The sequence below is a fragment of the Salmo salar genome, chromosome ssa05 (genome assembly GCF_905237065.1).
Source record: "Salmo salar chromosome ssa05, Ssal_v3.1, whole genome shotgun sequence".
NCBI classification, from domain to species: Eukaryota; Metazoa; Chordata; class Actinopteri; order Salmoniformes; family Salmonidae; genus Salmo; species Salmo salar.
In genome coordinates, this window is record NC_059446.1 from 39,186,626 (window position 1) to 39,203,277 (window position 16,652).

At 44.5% G+C, this 16,652-nt stretch overlaps 1 protein-coding gene across 1 annotated transcript in view; it reads right to left on the reverse strand.

The window, feature by feature from the left end:
- The window catches only part of jakmip1 (janus kinase and microtubule interacting protein 1), a 37,361-nt gene continuing 20,709 nt past the window's right edge, over positions 1–16,652 (reverse strand). The window contains exons 10-26 of the mRNA XM_014199943.2: positions 15,222–15,350; positions 14,441–14,569; positions 14,131–14,214; positions 12,907–12,969; positions 12,653–12,751; positions 11,555–11,656; positions 11,423–11,476; positions 11,208–11,273; positions 11,037–11,105; positions 10,804–10,881; positions 7,758–7,964; positions 6,262–6,327; positions 6,010–6,085; positions 5,279–5,927; positions 2,165–2,296; positions 1,571–1,712; positions 1–218 (exon numbers count right to left, since the gene is read on the reverse strand). Of these exons, the coding sequence (XP_014055418.1) occupies positions 6,035–6,085; positions 6,262–6,327; positions 7,758–7,964; positions 10,804–10,881; positions 11,037–11,105; positions 11,208–11,273; positions 11,423–11,476; positions 11,555–11,656; positions 12,653–12,751; positions 12,907–12,969; positions 14,131–14,214; positions 14,441–14,569; positions 15,222–15,350 (1,197 nt within the window). The 3' untranslated portion in view covers positions 1–218; positions 1,571–1,712; positions 2,165–2,296; positions 5,279–5,927; positions 6,010–6,034. The remainder of the gene's footprint in view (positions 219–1,570; positions 1,713–2,164; positions 2,297–5,278; positions 5,928–6,009; positions 6,086–6,261; positions 6,328–7,757; positions 7,965–10,803; positions 10,882–11,036; positions 11,106–11,207; positions 11,274–11,422; positions 11,477–11,554; positions 11,657–12,652; positions 12,752–12,906; positions 12,970–14,130; positions 14,215–14,440; positions 14,570–15,221; positions 15,351–16,652) is intronic.

The window sequence follows — 16,652 nt, forward strand, 5'->3', positions numbered from 1 at the left end:
TAAATGTCAGGAATTGTGAAAAACAGTTTTAATGTATTTGGCTAAGGTGTATGTAAACTTCCAACTTCAACTGTATGATGCCGGGGTTCTGGCTACGGTAGGCCTGAGAGGTTCAGGAAGTTCGGCTGGGGTAGAGGCAGAGCGGCGGCTTCTGCTGCTCCACGGTGGTGAGCAGAGGGAGGTGTGTTTATTGATGACTGGCCCAGGGTCAGCTTCACCTGCATAGATGGTCAAAACTAAACATTAGAGATTCAACACAAAGCAGATCCCAGTCTCAAACACACAAGCCAGCCACACTCTTTAGTTCATCTGTAGTTAATCAGATCAACATTCCACTGTGCAGCTAAAGCCATGATAATCCAACATTATAATCAATTGTACAATTTGCTTGTAATTGTACTCATTCACATTCTTGTGACCGAACTCTTCAACAATTTAGACTTAAGACCTACTACTGATTAAGAGTCACCTCCACATTAGCTTCAATGTCATCAGTGTTGTCCACATGGCAGGGGTGTTTGGCAGGACGGTAGCCAGGCTGGGGCTGGAGTCCCTGGGCTGGCACCAGAGCTAGGGCTGGGGGTAGAGACGGGGGTCAGTAGAGCCCGGGCTGTGGTTGATCTGTCTCAGGTTGTGGCTGAGCCTCTTACACGGTCTCTGGTTCTCCTCCTGCAGTTCCTCCACCTCCTCCGTCATGGAGCCCTCATTCAGCTTGAGCCTGTGGACCACCGTCCTCATTTCCTCCACCTTACACGACAGGGAGTGGCCATTCTGCTGCGCTTCCTGCAGCTGTTCCAACAGCCCCCTCCACTCCTCCAGCCCCTGTTCCTCCCTCTTCAACAGCTCGCTGAGGTCCTCCTGGAGGTTGAGGATGAAGCTTCTCAGTCTGTCCTCACCCCGCTCTCCCTAACGCTCTCTCTCTCTCCCCCTCTCTTTCTTCCTCTATTTCTATTTCATCCGCTCCCTGCTTCTGCTGGAGACCCTTGGGTGGGCCAGTCTTTCGGACTCCGTTGGCACCATGACAGGGTAGTTGACGCTAGCTGCGTCGACAGTGGCTATGTTGGTGGATGAAGATACAGACATCTCCAGACCATGTCTCTCCAGCTGGTAGACTCTGGTCTGCAGGCCCTGCTCCTTGTCTCTGGCCAGGCCGAACTTGAGCTGCAGCTGGCTCTTAAAGTGCTCAAAGTACTGAGAATGGCAACCCATCTCCTCCTCTTTAGCCCTGAGCTGGGCCTGGCAGCACTGTCGCCTCTCCCTCCACACACACAAGATTCCTATGCCCCTTCTCCTGGTACTGGGAAAGACCAGTCATGATAGAACTATGACACAGTTACTCCTCACATCTGAGTAATGTCATACACATCTCATATAATGCAACAGAGAGGGAGACTACAGTCAAAATAGCACTACACCTGAGAAATGCTAGATTTAAACCACACTCACAATACACTTGCACAATAATTACAACAGGCTTATATTACAATTTACAGTACAGCTTACATGACATACTTATCACTCTATGAGCCTCATTGAAGCTAATGTAAAGCTCAGTACAGTCTCTACTCACCATGAAGCGCACCTCCTCCCTGAGCGCGTGGAGCAGCTCGTCCAGCCTCTGGCATTGCTGCATGCTGGGACAGTGGAGGACTGAGTGTGCTGTGAGGTCCTCCACCTTCTGTAGCAGGCTCTGCTTTGGCACCTCCAACTCTCTGATCCAGCACAGGATGACGACATGACTCATTAGATCACATGACATTGTCATACCATTACATGATTAGCATAGCATCGCACGAATAGCATAGCATCGCACAAATAGCATAGCATCGCACGATTATCATAGCATCGCACGATTAGCATAGCATCACATGATTAGCATAACATTAGCATTAAACAGAGATGAGACCTAATGTCAAATTGTTTTTGCCAGTCATCTGTCCAAGATAAAGTAGAAGTGTGCACACATACCTTACTGACGGCAATGTTAGAAATAAACCCCACAAACAGTGATACAAGCAAGAGGCAAGCAACAGTCTTACTGTGTCAGCATTCCGTGTGGTAAGCTGCATGTTAGCACGACAGTGTGTGCAATGTGATATGGTTGTGGCCATATGTTGTAGCTGTGTGATGTGAGATCCCCGTCTGTCTGTCACCTGCTCCTCACCTGTTGTGCAGCAAGCTCTCAGACTCAGTAAAGGAGCTGACGTTGTCTCTCAGGCTGTGCTCTAGAAGCTTCACTCTATGGGTCAGAACCTAGAGGTCTGGGGTGCCAGGTGCACAGAACTGCACAACACAGCTGGAGAAGGAAGTATTTGTGTTGGGTTTGTTTTGTCAAGGTAACTGAAATTAGACAAATACAGTGCTGTGATAATAAATAATGAAAACGTCTCTTTTTCAGGACCCTGTCTTTCAAAGATAATTCATAAAAATCCAAATAACTACACAGATCTTCATTGTAAAGGGTTTAAACACTGTTTCCCATGCTTGTTCAATGAACCATAAACAATTAATGAACATGCACCTGTGGAACGGTCGTTAACCTGTTGGGTCTAGGGGGCAGCATTTGCACGTCTGGATAAAAGAAATGTACCCGATTTAATCTGGTTACTAATCCTACCCAGTAACTAGAATATGCATATACTTATTATATATGGATAGAAAACACTCTAAAGTTTCTAAAACTGTTTGAATGGTGTCTGTGAGTATAACAGAACTCATTTGGCAGGCAAAACCCTGAGACATTTTCTGACAGGAAGTGGATACCTGATGTGTTGTATTGACTTTAAACATATCCCATTGAAAAACACAGGGGCTTAGGAATATTTTGGCACTTCCTATTGCTTCCACTAGATGTCACCAGCCTTTACAAAGTGTTTTGAGTCTTCTGGAGGGAGATCTGACCGAACAAGAGCCATGGAACGATGATGTCCCATTAGACACCTGGCGCGCGAGTTCATGTTGGGTACCCTCGTTCCAACACGTTATAAAAGAGTATGCATTCGTCCACCTTGAATATTATTCATGTTCTGGTTAAAAAAGGCCCTAATGATTTATGCTATACAACGTTTGACATGTTTGAACGAACGGAAATATATTTTTTCCCCTCGTTCATGACGAGAAGTCCGGCTGGCTTACATCATGTGCTAACGAGACGGAGATTTTTGGACATAAATGATGAGCTTTTTTGAACAAAACTACATTCGTTATGGACCTGTGATACCTGGAAGTGACATCAGATGAAGAGAATCAAAGGTAATGGATTATTTACATAGTATTTTCGATTTTAGATCTCCCCAACATGATGTCTAGTCTGTATCGCAACGCGTATTTTTCTGGGCGCAGTGCTCAGATTATTGCAAAGTGTGATTTCCCAGTAAGGTTATTTTTAAATCTGGCAAGTTGATTGCGTTCAAGAGATGTAAATCTATAATTCTTTAAATGACAATATAATATTTTACCAATGTTTTCTAATTTTAATTATTTAATTTGTGACGCTGACTTGACTGCCGGTTATTGGAGGGAAACGATTTCCTCAACATCAATGCCATAGTAAAACGCTGTTTTTGGATATAAATATGAACTTGATAGAACTAAAAATGCATGCATTGTCTAACATAATGTCCTAGGAGTGTCATCTGATGGAGATTGTAAAAGGTTAGTGCATCATTTTAGCTGGTTTTATGGTTTTGGTGACCCTGTCTTTGACTTGACAAAACATTACACACAACTCTTGTAAATGTACTGTCCTAACATACTCTAAATTTATGCTTTCGCCGTAAAACCTTTTTGAAATCGTAAAACGTGGTTAGATTAAGGAGATCTTTATCTTTCAAATGGTGTAAAATAGTTGTATTTTTGAAAAATTTGAATTTTGACATTTATTTGGATTCAAATTTGCCGCTCTTGAAATGCACCTGCTGTTGATGGAGTGCACCACGGGTGGCACGCTAGCGTCCCACCTAGCCCCAAGAGGTTAAGACACTAACAGCTTACAGACGGTAGGCAATTAAGGTCACAGTTATGAAAACTTAGGACACTAAAGAGGCCTTTCTATTGACTCTGAAAAACACCAAAAGAAAGATGCCCAGGGTCCCTGCAAGGAGGCATGAGGACTGCAGATGTGGCCAGAGCAATAAATTGCTATGTCCGTACTGTGAGACGCCTAAGACAGCACTACAGGAAGACAGGACGGACAGCTGATCGTCCTCGCAGTGGCAGACCACGTGTAACAACACCTGCACAGGATCGGTACATCCGAACATCACACCTGTGGGACTGGTACAGGATGGCAACAACACCTGCCCGAGTTACACCAGGAATGCACAATCCCTCCATCAGTGCTCAGACTGTCCGCAATAGGCTGAGAGAGGCTGGACTGAGGGCTTGTAGGCCTGTTGTAAGGCAGGTCCTCATCAGACATCACCGGCAGCAAAGTCGCCTATTGGCACAAACCCACTGTCGCTGGACCAGACAGGACTGGCAAAAAGTGCTCTTCACTGATGAGTTGCGGGTTTGTCTCACCAGGGGTGATGGTCGGATTTGCGTTTATCGTCAAAAGAATGAGCGTTACACCGAGGCCTGTACTCTGGAGTGGGATCGATTTGGAGGTGGATGGTCCGTCATGGTCTGGGGCGGTGTGTCACAGCATCATCGGACTAAGCTTGTTGTCATTGCAGGTAATCTCAACGCTGTGCGTTACAGGGAAGACATCCTCCTCCCTCATGTGGTACCCTTCCTGCAGGCTCATCCTGACATGACCCTCCAGCATGACAATGCCACCAGCCATACTGCTCGTTCTGTGCGTGATGTCCTATAAGACAGGAATGTCAGTGTTCTGCCATGGCCAGCGAAGAGCCCGGATCTCAATCCCACTGAGCACGTCTGGGACCTGTTGGATCAGAGGGTGAGGGCTAGGGCCATTCCCCCCAGAAATGTCCGGGAACTTGCAGGTGCCTTGGTGAAAGAGTGGGGTAACATCTCACAGCAAGAACTGGCACATCTGGTGCAGTCCATGAGGAGGAGAGGCACTGCAGTACTCAATGCAGCTGGTGGCCACACTAGATACTGACTGTACCTTTTGATTTTGACACCCCTTTGTTCAGGGACACATTATTCCATTTCTGTTAGTCACATGTCTGTGGAACTTGTTCAGTTTATGTCTCAGTTGTTGAATCTTGTCATGTTCATACAAATATTTACATGTTAAGTTTGCTGAAAATGAACGCAGTTGACAGTGAGAGGACGTTTCTTTTTTTGCTGAGTTTATAAAGTCACTTACCTATTGAGGATTCTTTGTTCTGTTTCACAGACCGGTGACACATTCTGTCCCCGTAGTCCTCTGGTGTCCCTCTACTCCGGAGTACAGAGCTTTCACTTCTTGCTCATTGAATTTGGCCATGACAGCCGTTTCGCCAGCCCTTTCCATGGAGACCCTCCTGCACTGAGCTTTCTGGGAATGCCCAGGACTTGGCTAGTCTGTTAGGAAATCGTCCTGCTTTTTTTAATCAACTCTTTCTCCTCCTTCTCCTTCCGCCTCTACAATTGCACTCTTTCGTTGTCTGGCTCTAAATCCATCTGAGGCACTGTCTCCATCTCAGTTTCTCCGTTTCTTTATTGACCTGCTTCAGTGTTCCAGTTACAATGTTTATGCTTTTTAGAACTCACATTAGAGTTTGGCTAAATGTTCCACTTCCAGAAATGGTAAGGGACATTTCCGTTGTAAAAGAAAACTCTGATATACCTCTTTTACATGTCTCTGACTTTTCAAAGTCATGGTTTTGTTTTGCATTCCAGGTAAGTGTCTTCCACAAAAGTGCACGTGTATCAAAAAGGCCATATAAGGTTTGTGAACCATCTAAAAAAATGCATGAAAAAAACCAAATATGTTGTGTTTCTCTTCCTCACTCTCCACCTGAGCGCCTTAGCACCTGTGAAAACAGACAAATGGCCATCAAAATCATCATGTTATTACACAGTATTATGACGGTTGTGTAGGTGTGTACCATTTACCTGTTGTCGGTCCATGTCAGTGTCATTAAGGCCAAAGAATAAAAGCTAGAGAGAAAAACAAAAAGAGGAACAAAAACTAAAAAAAAAAGAAAAGAAGAATTTTAAAGAATGGTCATAAAAGGAGAGAGAAGAAGACGAGTGTTACTGTTATCTTGAATAATTCAAACTAAACAAAAAAAGTCAGTCTACATGCTCCCATGCCCCACCACATTCATAACTATGAAACGTAGAAACTCTACATGACATATATACCTTTTCTTCTATTTCCTTTACTTGTCTCTTTTGCATCTCAATCATGTCTTCCAACTGCCTTATTCTCTGTAACGGAAACAACACAGAACCTAGAGTTCAGGAGGTCAACGTCATACCTATGACAGGCAGCATACGATAGTTCACATGGGTAATGTGTGGCCTTACGGTCTGTCATTATCTTCACAATTGAAGTAGAAAATGAAATGGTTATGGTTGCTAAACAGAGTCTGTTTCCACATATTCCCAAAAACCTGTGCTCCTACCATGTTACCATGGCAGCTGTTGCAGAGTCATAAAATCCCACTGCAGTGACAACAAGCGAGTGGAACTTTGTTCTATAAGACCAGGATCTGATGTGTTGACTGAAAGAAGATTAGAGGTAAAACCTAGAACCTTTGGTATTGGCTACACTGGCCCGGCTTCCCTCTACAACTTCCCCGTCCTTCAAAAGGGGGAATCTGCAGTTCGAACAATAACAGCGGCGGGATTGTGCTGGAGAAATGTGCCACTCTCAAACTCATGGACAGAGCTATGGATGCAGGGACTAAAAGTCTAAAAATGTTTGTAGCAACTGCAGATTGCCCCTTTAAACACAACAGGCTAATGAGAAAGAACTGGCATTTGAGACGAACACACTCCGTGTGGAATCCAAGAACCTTCACTGGTGCCATACCAGTATCTGCTCCTGATAGAGATATGATACACTGGAAGCACACTGATCACATTTGCATGGCTGACCTGAATGCTAAAAGCTGCTTAGGTCATAACCACAAGACAGCTGAGTCAGCCAGAGAGGAGGCAGGGCCTGGAAAAGAGCTGTTTTAAGGGTTGTGATTAGTGTGAGATCCTAAAATTGCAACCAGCTGGTGGAGGAGACCACTGACTGGGAAGAATCGCTCAACTGCAGGTCAGTTACAGAGAACGTTTTTTATAATTGATGTTTTTAGTAAACCGTTATGGTGTTATAGGTTAGAAAAGACGATGGTTCGTTTCTGAAGCAATGGATTGCATAAGGTTAAGATTAGGGCGGCAGGTAGCCTAGTGGTTCGAGCGTTGGGCCTGTAACCGAAAGGTTGCCGGATCGAATCCCCGAGCGGACAAGATAAAAATCCTTGGTTCTGCCCCTGAACAAGGCAGTTAAACCCACTGTTCCCCCGGTAGGCCGTCATTGTAAACTGACTTGCCTAGTTAAATAAAGTTTACGTTTAAAATACTAAAAAAAAAGGTTGAGATAAGACGTGTTACGCTGAGTGTAAGACTTTTAGTTACGAGGTGAGACGTATGAAGACGATTAGAACAAGGATAGGTCTTCTGTGAAATGCTGACGTTTGGCGGGATACACAAAACATAAGCCCTCACACACACACAAAAGCAGGAGCGACACTGCATCTTTATACAAATACACCAACACTCATACTGACACGCATGCACCTAGAGGGAGGGAGGGATACTGCATCTTTTCTCTGTGGCGGCTGCAGGTCAAGGCCTCTCCTTACCTGCTGGGCCTGCTGTAGGAGCTCCATGCGCTCCTGTAAGATCTGACTGTCATACTGGCGGCTCTGCCTGAGTATCTGCCTCCGCAGTTTGTCCACGGCTAGCCCCAGCTCCTCCCTCTGCCTGTCGGACAGAGACTCTGCCACCGCACGCCCCCCGGGCTCCTGCTGCAGAGCGTTATACAGCGTAGCCTCCAGCTCCGCGATCCTCTGTCGTACAGCCACACACACACACACACACACACACACACACACACACACACACACACACACACACACACACACACACACACACACACACACACACACACACACACACACACACACACACACACACACACCACTGTGATCATGGCATAGATGGAAAACACTGTTCCACTTTATATCTAGTGTTGCTATAATGATGTGCTGTTCATGGCAATTGCATGGTAACTAAAGTGTAGGTACTAAGTACACTTTGTTACATAGTACTTACAACTATGTCTTATTACGCCAGTGTAGTTACCATGTAAATACATGCTTCTACTGACACAATATAAAGTGGAACTAAAAACACAAATACACACCAAAAAAAAAAACACTGAATAAAATGTATAAATGGAAGTGAATGCTACATACTCTTACTGTTAACTGACTTTAAATGTGTTAACACTCGCAAGGCTGCCGGCCCAGATGACATCCCTAGCCGCGTCCTCAGAGCATGCGCAGACCAGCTGGCTGGTGTGTTTACGGACATATTCAATCACTCCCTATCCCAGTCTGTGGTCCCCACATGCTTCAAGATGGACACCATTGTTCCTGTTCACAAGAAAGCTCAGGTAACTGAACTAAATGACTATCGTCCCGTTGCACTCACTTCTGTCATCATGAAGTGCTTTGAGAGACTAGTCAAGGAGCATATCACTTCCACCCTACCTGATACCCTAGACCCACTCCAATTTGCTTACCACCCCAATAGGTCCACTGACGATGCAATCGCCATCACACTGCACACTGCCCTATCCCATCTAGACAAGAGGAATACCTAGGTAAGAATGCTGTTCATTGACTCAGCTCAGCATTTAATACCATAGTACCCTCCAAACTCGTCATTAAGTTCGAGACCCTGGGTCTCGACCCCGCCTTGTGCAACTGGGTCCTGGACTTTGACAGCCCCCCCAGGTGGTGAGGGTAGGAAACAACATATCCACCCCGCTGATCCTCAACACTGGGGCCCCACAAGGGTGCGTTCTCAGCCCTCTCCTGTACTCACTGTTCACCCATGACTGCGTGGCCAAGCACGGTTCCAACTCAATCATCAAGTTTGCAGATGACACTACAGTTTTATGCTCGATTAGCAACAACGACGAGACGGCCTACAGGGAGGATGTGAGGGCCCTCGGAGTGTGGTGTCAGGAAAATAACCTCACACTCAATGTCAACAAAACAAAGGAGATGATCGTGGACTTCAGGAAACAGCAGAGGGAGCAGCCCCCTATCCACATTGACGGGACAGTAGTGGAGAAGGTGGAAAGTTTTAAGTTCCTTGGCATACACATCACGGACAAAATGAAATGGTCCACCCACACAGACAGCGTGGTGAAGAAGACGCAAAAGCGCCTCTTCAACCTCAGGAGACTGAAGAAATTTGGCTTGTCACCAAAAACACTCAAACTTTTACAAGTGCACAATCGAGAGCATCCTGTCGGGCTGTATCACCGCCTGGTATGGCAACTGCACCGCCCTCAACCACAAAGCTCTCCAGAGGGTAGTGAGGTCTGCACAACGCATCACCAGGGGGCAAACTACCTGCCTTGTCACAGGAAGGCCAAAACGATCATCAAGGACAACAACCACCTGAGCCACAGCCTGTTCACCCTGGTATCATCCAGAGGCGAGGTCAGTACAGGTGCATCAAAGCTGGGACCGAGAGACTGAAAAACAGCTTCTATCTCAAGGCCATCAGACTGTTAAACAGCCATCCCTAACATAGAGAGGCTGCTGTCAACACACAGACTCAAATCTCTGGCCACTTTAATAAATGGACGTAATAAAAGGTATTACTAGTCACCTTAAATAACGGCACTTTAATAATGTTTACATATCCTACATTACTCATCTCATATGTATATACTGCTCTATACCATCTACTGCATCTTGCCTATGCCGCATGGCCATCGCTCATCCATATATTTATAAGTACATATTCTTATTCATCCCTTACAGTTGTTAGATTACTAGATTGTTAGATTTCTTGTTCGATATTACTGCACTGTCGGAACTAGAAGCACAAGCACTTCGCTACACTCGCATTAACATCTGCTAACCATGTGTATGTGACCAATACAATTTGATTTGACTTGTATAGTGGCAGTGAGTCTTGAATCCAGTTAGGGATTTGAAGAACATAAAACATATGGGCTTTTTAAGCCTTTACTCTGTACTCAGGCATTCACACATCTATAGCCTACGTTTGTTCCCTCCAAAACACCTTCTCATTAGAATTACACATTTCACTCAGGCATTATGTCTTAAAGTACTAGCGATATGTCTGAACAGTGAACGCTCAGCCATACTTCCCCACTCAGTAGGGCATGTCTCTTTCTGTCCTTTAGTACCCAGTGCAAACAGGGATTCATTGAGGTAAAAGATGCAGTATCCCGACAACACAAACTCAAACAGGGTTTGGTCTCTGGGTTCGTGATGTTTGATGGTTTTACATCAGCTAGAGGGCTGACAGTGTGTCTAGATGAAGGCCTACAACATGCTCACACTTTATGAAACTAAATGTTATCTTGATTAGAACTGGTGCTCGATAATATAATGACCATTGGGTTTTTATAATATTAGAACAATAAATGCCATTCAGCAGATACTTTTATCCAAAGCGACTTAGTCATGTGTGGATACATTTTTACGTACGGGTGGTCCCAGGAATCGAACCCACTATCCTAACATTAAAGGCACCATGTTCTACCAACTGAGCTACAGAGGACAACCACCCATGTTCCTACAAGCAGGAGACAGCTGTAGAGTAACCCTCCTGTCCCACCGTGCTGCTGTGTCGTACCATGTAGGCCTGATCCAGGGCCTGCTTCCTGTAGTCCAGCTCCTCCTCCAGGAAGCCCTTCTGCTTACTGAACAGGTCCTGGAACAGCCACAGCACAGAGGATATGACATCCCAGGATTTGACATCACACGATATGATTTCACATCATGACAACGGTGTCGTGTGCTGTATGTGGAAGTTGTAAAAGAACCACTGATGCGTGTTCAGATACGTTTGTCTTTTTTCCCCCTCACCTTCTCATTCTCCAGGTCAATCATCTTCTGGGTCAGGGCTGCCTCTGTGCTGTCTATCTGCTTTAACCACTATGGAGAGAGAGATAATTCATTCCACAGTAGATAATGGATATGACCAGTAGGTGTCAGTAAAGTCAGGCTGAGTGGTGATGAGGAGGAGGAGGGACTGACCTTCTCACACATCGAGAGAACCGTCCCCGCCTGAATGACGACAACCTGCTCCTCGTTACGCAAGTTCTGGAGAGGTGAAGAGGAAGAGGAGAAAAGAAAGGGATAGAGGACGGGGGAAAAGAATGAAAGTATTTAAGGTTTTAATTGAGAAGTAAAATTAGCAGTGTGAATGGTACTAAAAGCATTAGGAAGAGTGGAGACTAATGTGAACTCACCCCATTATCTCCCAGGATATCCAGCTTCTTCATCAGATCTGGAATAACCACGTCCTAAAGAGGGTTCACACATCCAGTTCATATAGGGAGAGAGAGAGAGAGGGGAAGAGCGAGACAGAGAGAGAGAGATACCTTGATGCCCTCCTGATGACAGTATATCTGCAGAGCGCTGTTGGTGTTCTCTGGGAAGGTGGTCATGTGGAAGCCCATGGCTGGAGACCTGCGTTCCCTCTCCTATTGGACAACACAGACAGTTAACCCCACCCTCATACACACAGAGTCCTCCCCATCCACTTCATGTGCCACAAAAGTCAGTCCCCTAGAGAGACAGCACAATCCAACTAACATTCTGATTGGGTAGGTTGGTGAGTGAGACTGATAGTGAATGGGTCATGGTTGGGAACTGAACTGAATGATGTAATGATGCACAGTACTTACATGATGAGGATAGCATGCTCAGAATCTGTCCAAATAAGGTGGGTGGAGAAACATGTTTTTAAAGGTGACGCAAACCAAAGCAAAATGGGGTTTTAAAACATCTTCAAATGTATGAGTGTGTAAGTGATTGAAGATCTTTGGGTCCGTTACGGGTCCAACCCTTCCTTAGGAGTCTGTGTATTATGAGTTGATTTGATCTCATCTTGAAGTGAGAGTATATCCTATGATGTCATAACGAAAGACACTGATCCTACATCAGTTGTTGAAACAAGTGAAACCTGAAAAAGGTGGAAAGCTATGCAGTCAATCTTCTGTTGAGAACACTAAAAGAATCCAGGACATGTGTGACTAATGGTTTGAAAGTCATGTATACAACTGAAATAAAATAAATACGTTTTTTTAATGAAAGTAAATAAAACTTAAGAACTACATGCAGGGAGGGGAGACAAATGAACAAAGATGGGGTGGATGGTGAACTTAAATACATTTTATTCCATACAAATTTATATTCATCTCACTTAAGACAACATTCTTGTACATATTTCAATAAAAAAAAATACAAGTTTCCAGTTCAGTGGGGATGGTAAGGCAGTCAGAAAGCAAAACGAGGAAATACAGGGTACATACAATGGGTCGAAGCACAGTAGTGTGTGTGTGTGTGTGTGTGTGTGTGTGTGTGTGTGTGTGTGTGTGTGTGTGTGTATATTCTGGTCACTGTATGTAGGTCCTGCGTCGGGTGTGCAGGCCGGTGTCACCCCCTGGGGGCAGTTTGATGGTTGTACACTCTCTTACTTCCAGCTCTAGCACTCTGAATTCCAGCAGCTCATTCTGGTCCCTTGAGTCCTGCACCTCTGCCTGCAGCTTCGACTCAGCCTGCTGTAACACACACATCTACAAACACACAAACACACACACGTATTTCCCACCACTTGACATCATTTATCTATTAAAGTATACACTCAAAATGCGCCATATCCTCGTGTCCTTTCCTTCCAGATGGCTCACAGGACAGTGTTGAGTGACAGAGGAAGTAGGAGGTGTCTTACCTTCTCATGGAGTTCCTGATTGGCCCTGATGAGGTACTGCTTCTCCTCCACCCACTTAGAGTCCTGGAGAAACATACAGTCACACACACACACACACACACACACACACACACACACACACACACACGTCTCAGAAGAAAACAAAAGCATCACAACACAGAATCACAGGGGAGAAAAGAGAACCATGCCACCCAGAAGGGATACTGAACATGCATAAGCACCAAAACACTAACAGATCCAGCCCGACCTGCTCAGTCCTAGCCCAAACCAGCTGGTTTACAACAGAGACCCACAAGCCCAAAATAAGTGAAATAATGATTTCAAACAGTGAACAACATACATGCATTCACAAGACAAACAAAAGAACCTGGTGTAGCATGGCTTTATTGAACCAAAATGAAAACAGTTTGGAAGGCCACCACCAGTATTACAGTGAACAACATGGTGATCAGCGGAACAGGAATATTGAGCCCCCCCAGAGGTGCAGCAAGCAGTGCAACAAGGCCACAGTGACACAAACAGGTAACACGCAGTAAACCAATGTGACGCATGCAGCAGGTAACAGAGAATGATAGGAGGTAGCTAGGAGTTCTGAACTCTGTGAAACGCTGCCCAGTCTTCGATCTGTTCAGTCTAATGAAATCATTCTGAGCATTCAACAATCAGATTGAACAATGATGTGATCTGCATTTGGTATACATTGGTTTTGACCCCAAATCCAGATACTCTTCACTACATATATTTCACTCTGTGATTTTACAAATGTGACTGCTTAAAACATGGAAATAATCAAATTGACATATCTTTACAGAGGATTGTAATAAGATGATTTCCACATAATGTGATAAAAAAACAAACATTTATCAACCTCGTGTCTGTCATAGTCATGTCTGTAAATGGTGTCATTTGGTATGATTGGTGGATTTGTTTGGCATGACGTAACATTCAATCAATTTGATCATGTGTAGATTAATGCCGATTCGCTCTTTTCCAGTGAAAATAGACTATATAAAAAGGTCTGGAAAAAAAACTGTCAACAATGGTTGGAGCATGCAAATAGGGCAGACTTGTGACATCAGAGCGTCATCACAGGATTCTGCAGCAGATCCGGTCGGCGTAGCACCAGGCCAAAAACAAAGCCCCCAGACAGACAAGCAGCAGGGTCAATGAGAGCGGAGCAGCCAGGGACCTCCCAGTCTTCTCCCCGCCCCTTTTCTCTTTTACCTGCCCCCTCTCAGCCAATGCCTTCTCCAGGTCGCCAATCTTTGCCTGGCAGCCTATTAGATCCGCCTGCAACTGCTCACGGTTCTGCGGGACCAGGTACAGAGGCCAGAGTCAAATTAGTTGAATCGAGTTAGTGCTGAGCTGGAACAAAAGCCTCTACATCCTGCAGCCCTTCAACACCAAAGAACGTTAATCTTGTACTCCTCATGTTTTGAGACAGTGATGGTCACATCAGGAGTTTATGGATAGAGTTTAGGGGAAGGTGTTAGGGGTTATGAGGAGGTAGGCGTTAAAGGTTAAAGCTACTAACCCTGGCTTCTCTCTCAGCGTCGTGCGACCCCCCAGCCTGTTCCTGCAGGAGGGCGTAGGCCCGCTGGAGAGCCTGGTACTCTCTGGTCAGCTGTCTGAACCTCAGTTCTGCCTCTTCACGAGATACACCCTGGAGGAACAGAGACGGGGTCAAACACACACCTGAACACCATTAAATTTGCGCAAGCGTTTACTTACTTACAGCTGAAAAATGCATTGAAAATATAGGGAATGTTACTTTATTCAGTGAGAAGGGCCATCAGCGTTTACACACCAATTTATTTTACCACTACACCACTGCTAAACAGCAAATACACAAACACACAACCCTTTTCTCACTTATCGCTCTTCCGTGACCTGGAAACCAATGAGTGGTCTAGGAGTGTCAATTCAATAATAGGCTAACGGAAGACTGTCCTCACCTCTTCAATAGTCTCCTTTTCGTGAGGAAGCACAAGTGTATCCTACCTGAGTTTTGAAATCTGCCACAGCCCCTTTAAAATCAGCTACTGTTTTCTTGAATGAGTAACGCATGCAAACATTTAAAAACGATATGCTACTTATCCTTTTTATCTAGAAAATGTCTTGCACAACCAGCTACATTTATTCAGCAATTTAGAAATGTATTTTGGGATTCCACCCTGTAAAGATGATTTGCCTGATGACGCACAATTGGAGAAGGAGAGTTATTTAATTTCAAAAGGATGCCAGAAAGGACGGAGGAGAGAGGATGCAGGAGTTGAGCAAATCCAATTGAGTAAAGGCCACAGACACACACTTACGTCTTCCAGGTCCTCCTCGGGTGTAGCGGGGGTACGGTCTGTGAGGTCAGTGATGTAAGAGGTCAGAGAGGACGTTTCAGAGTCCAGAGACTCCTCGTCAAATCCAAAATACGTCTCCACAACATGCCTCTGGAGGGGGAGAGAAAGAGAGAGAGAGAGAGAGCGAGAGAAGGTGTGGGGGGGGGGGGACGGCAAGGGGGAGAGAGGATCTGTAACATTGATTTGCACACTCACAAAAATGGTAGGAGAAAATTCAAAAACACACATCCAATATTATACAGAACACTCACATAGTGCCTACTGAAAGTCTACCCATCCCTTAATCAGATGTGGCTGCCTTAAAATTAAATCTAAAAAGGGATTACACTTTCCTACAGATCTAAACAACCTACTCCATACTTTAAAGTTAAACTTTTTGTTGTTGTTGTTATTAATACAAAATGGAGATGAGTGTGAAGAAATGCAATCAATACAAGAGTTAATACTTGGTGGAAGAACCGTTACAGCTGTGAATCATTTTGAATAAGATTCTACCAACCTTGCACAACTCTGAGGGCAACATACAGTATATCAATTGTTTTTGTCAAAAATGCTCAAGCTCAGGAAATTTTGTTTGGGAATCATTGACGGAGAGCAATATTCCAAGCTTGTCTCTGACTTCCAAGCAAATTTAAGTCAGGACTGAGACTGGACCACTCAGGAACACTCAACACCTCTTGGAAAGCCATGTCATTGGCATTAACTTTTGTGTAATTGTTCACCTTAAAAATAAAACTCTATCCCAGGATTAGGTATTCAAATCCAATATAGCACAACACAGAGTGAAACCCTCTGTATTGTCTAGTATTGTGGTGGCAGCATACCATATGCGTGTCGTCGGCAGGGACTGAGGAATTTATCAGGATAAAAATAAATACGAAAGGAGCAAAGCCCAGGTAAAAAGAATGAGGAAAACCCATTGTAGAATTCTGAAAACCAAAACCCTGAGACAATTACATGTTTCAGCTGTAAAATTACACAAATTTTAATGCCAAAGACACTCCAGAATGGCTTTTCAAGAGGTGTTGAATCTTCCAGAATGGTCCAATCTCAGTCTGGACTTAGATCTGTGGGAAAATCAGAGACAAGGTTTGAATATTGCTGTCCGTCAATGATTCCCAACCAAATGTACTGACCTTGAGCAATTTTGTCAAAAACAATGGATATACAGTATGTTGCCCCAAGAGTTGTGCAGAGTTGGTAGAATCGTATTTAAAATTATTCACAGCTGGGAAAGGTGCTTCCACCAATTATTAACTCTGATTTTTTTTATTACATTTGGAAAAACGTTCTAATATTTTTCTTTCACTTTGAAAGTGTGGAGTAGGTTGTGAAGATCGGTAGGGGAAAAAAACAACATGTAAGGCTGTGCAAGAGGTGTGTGGACTTTCA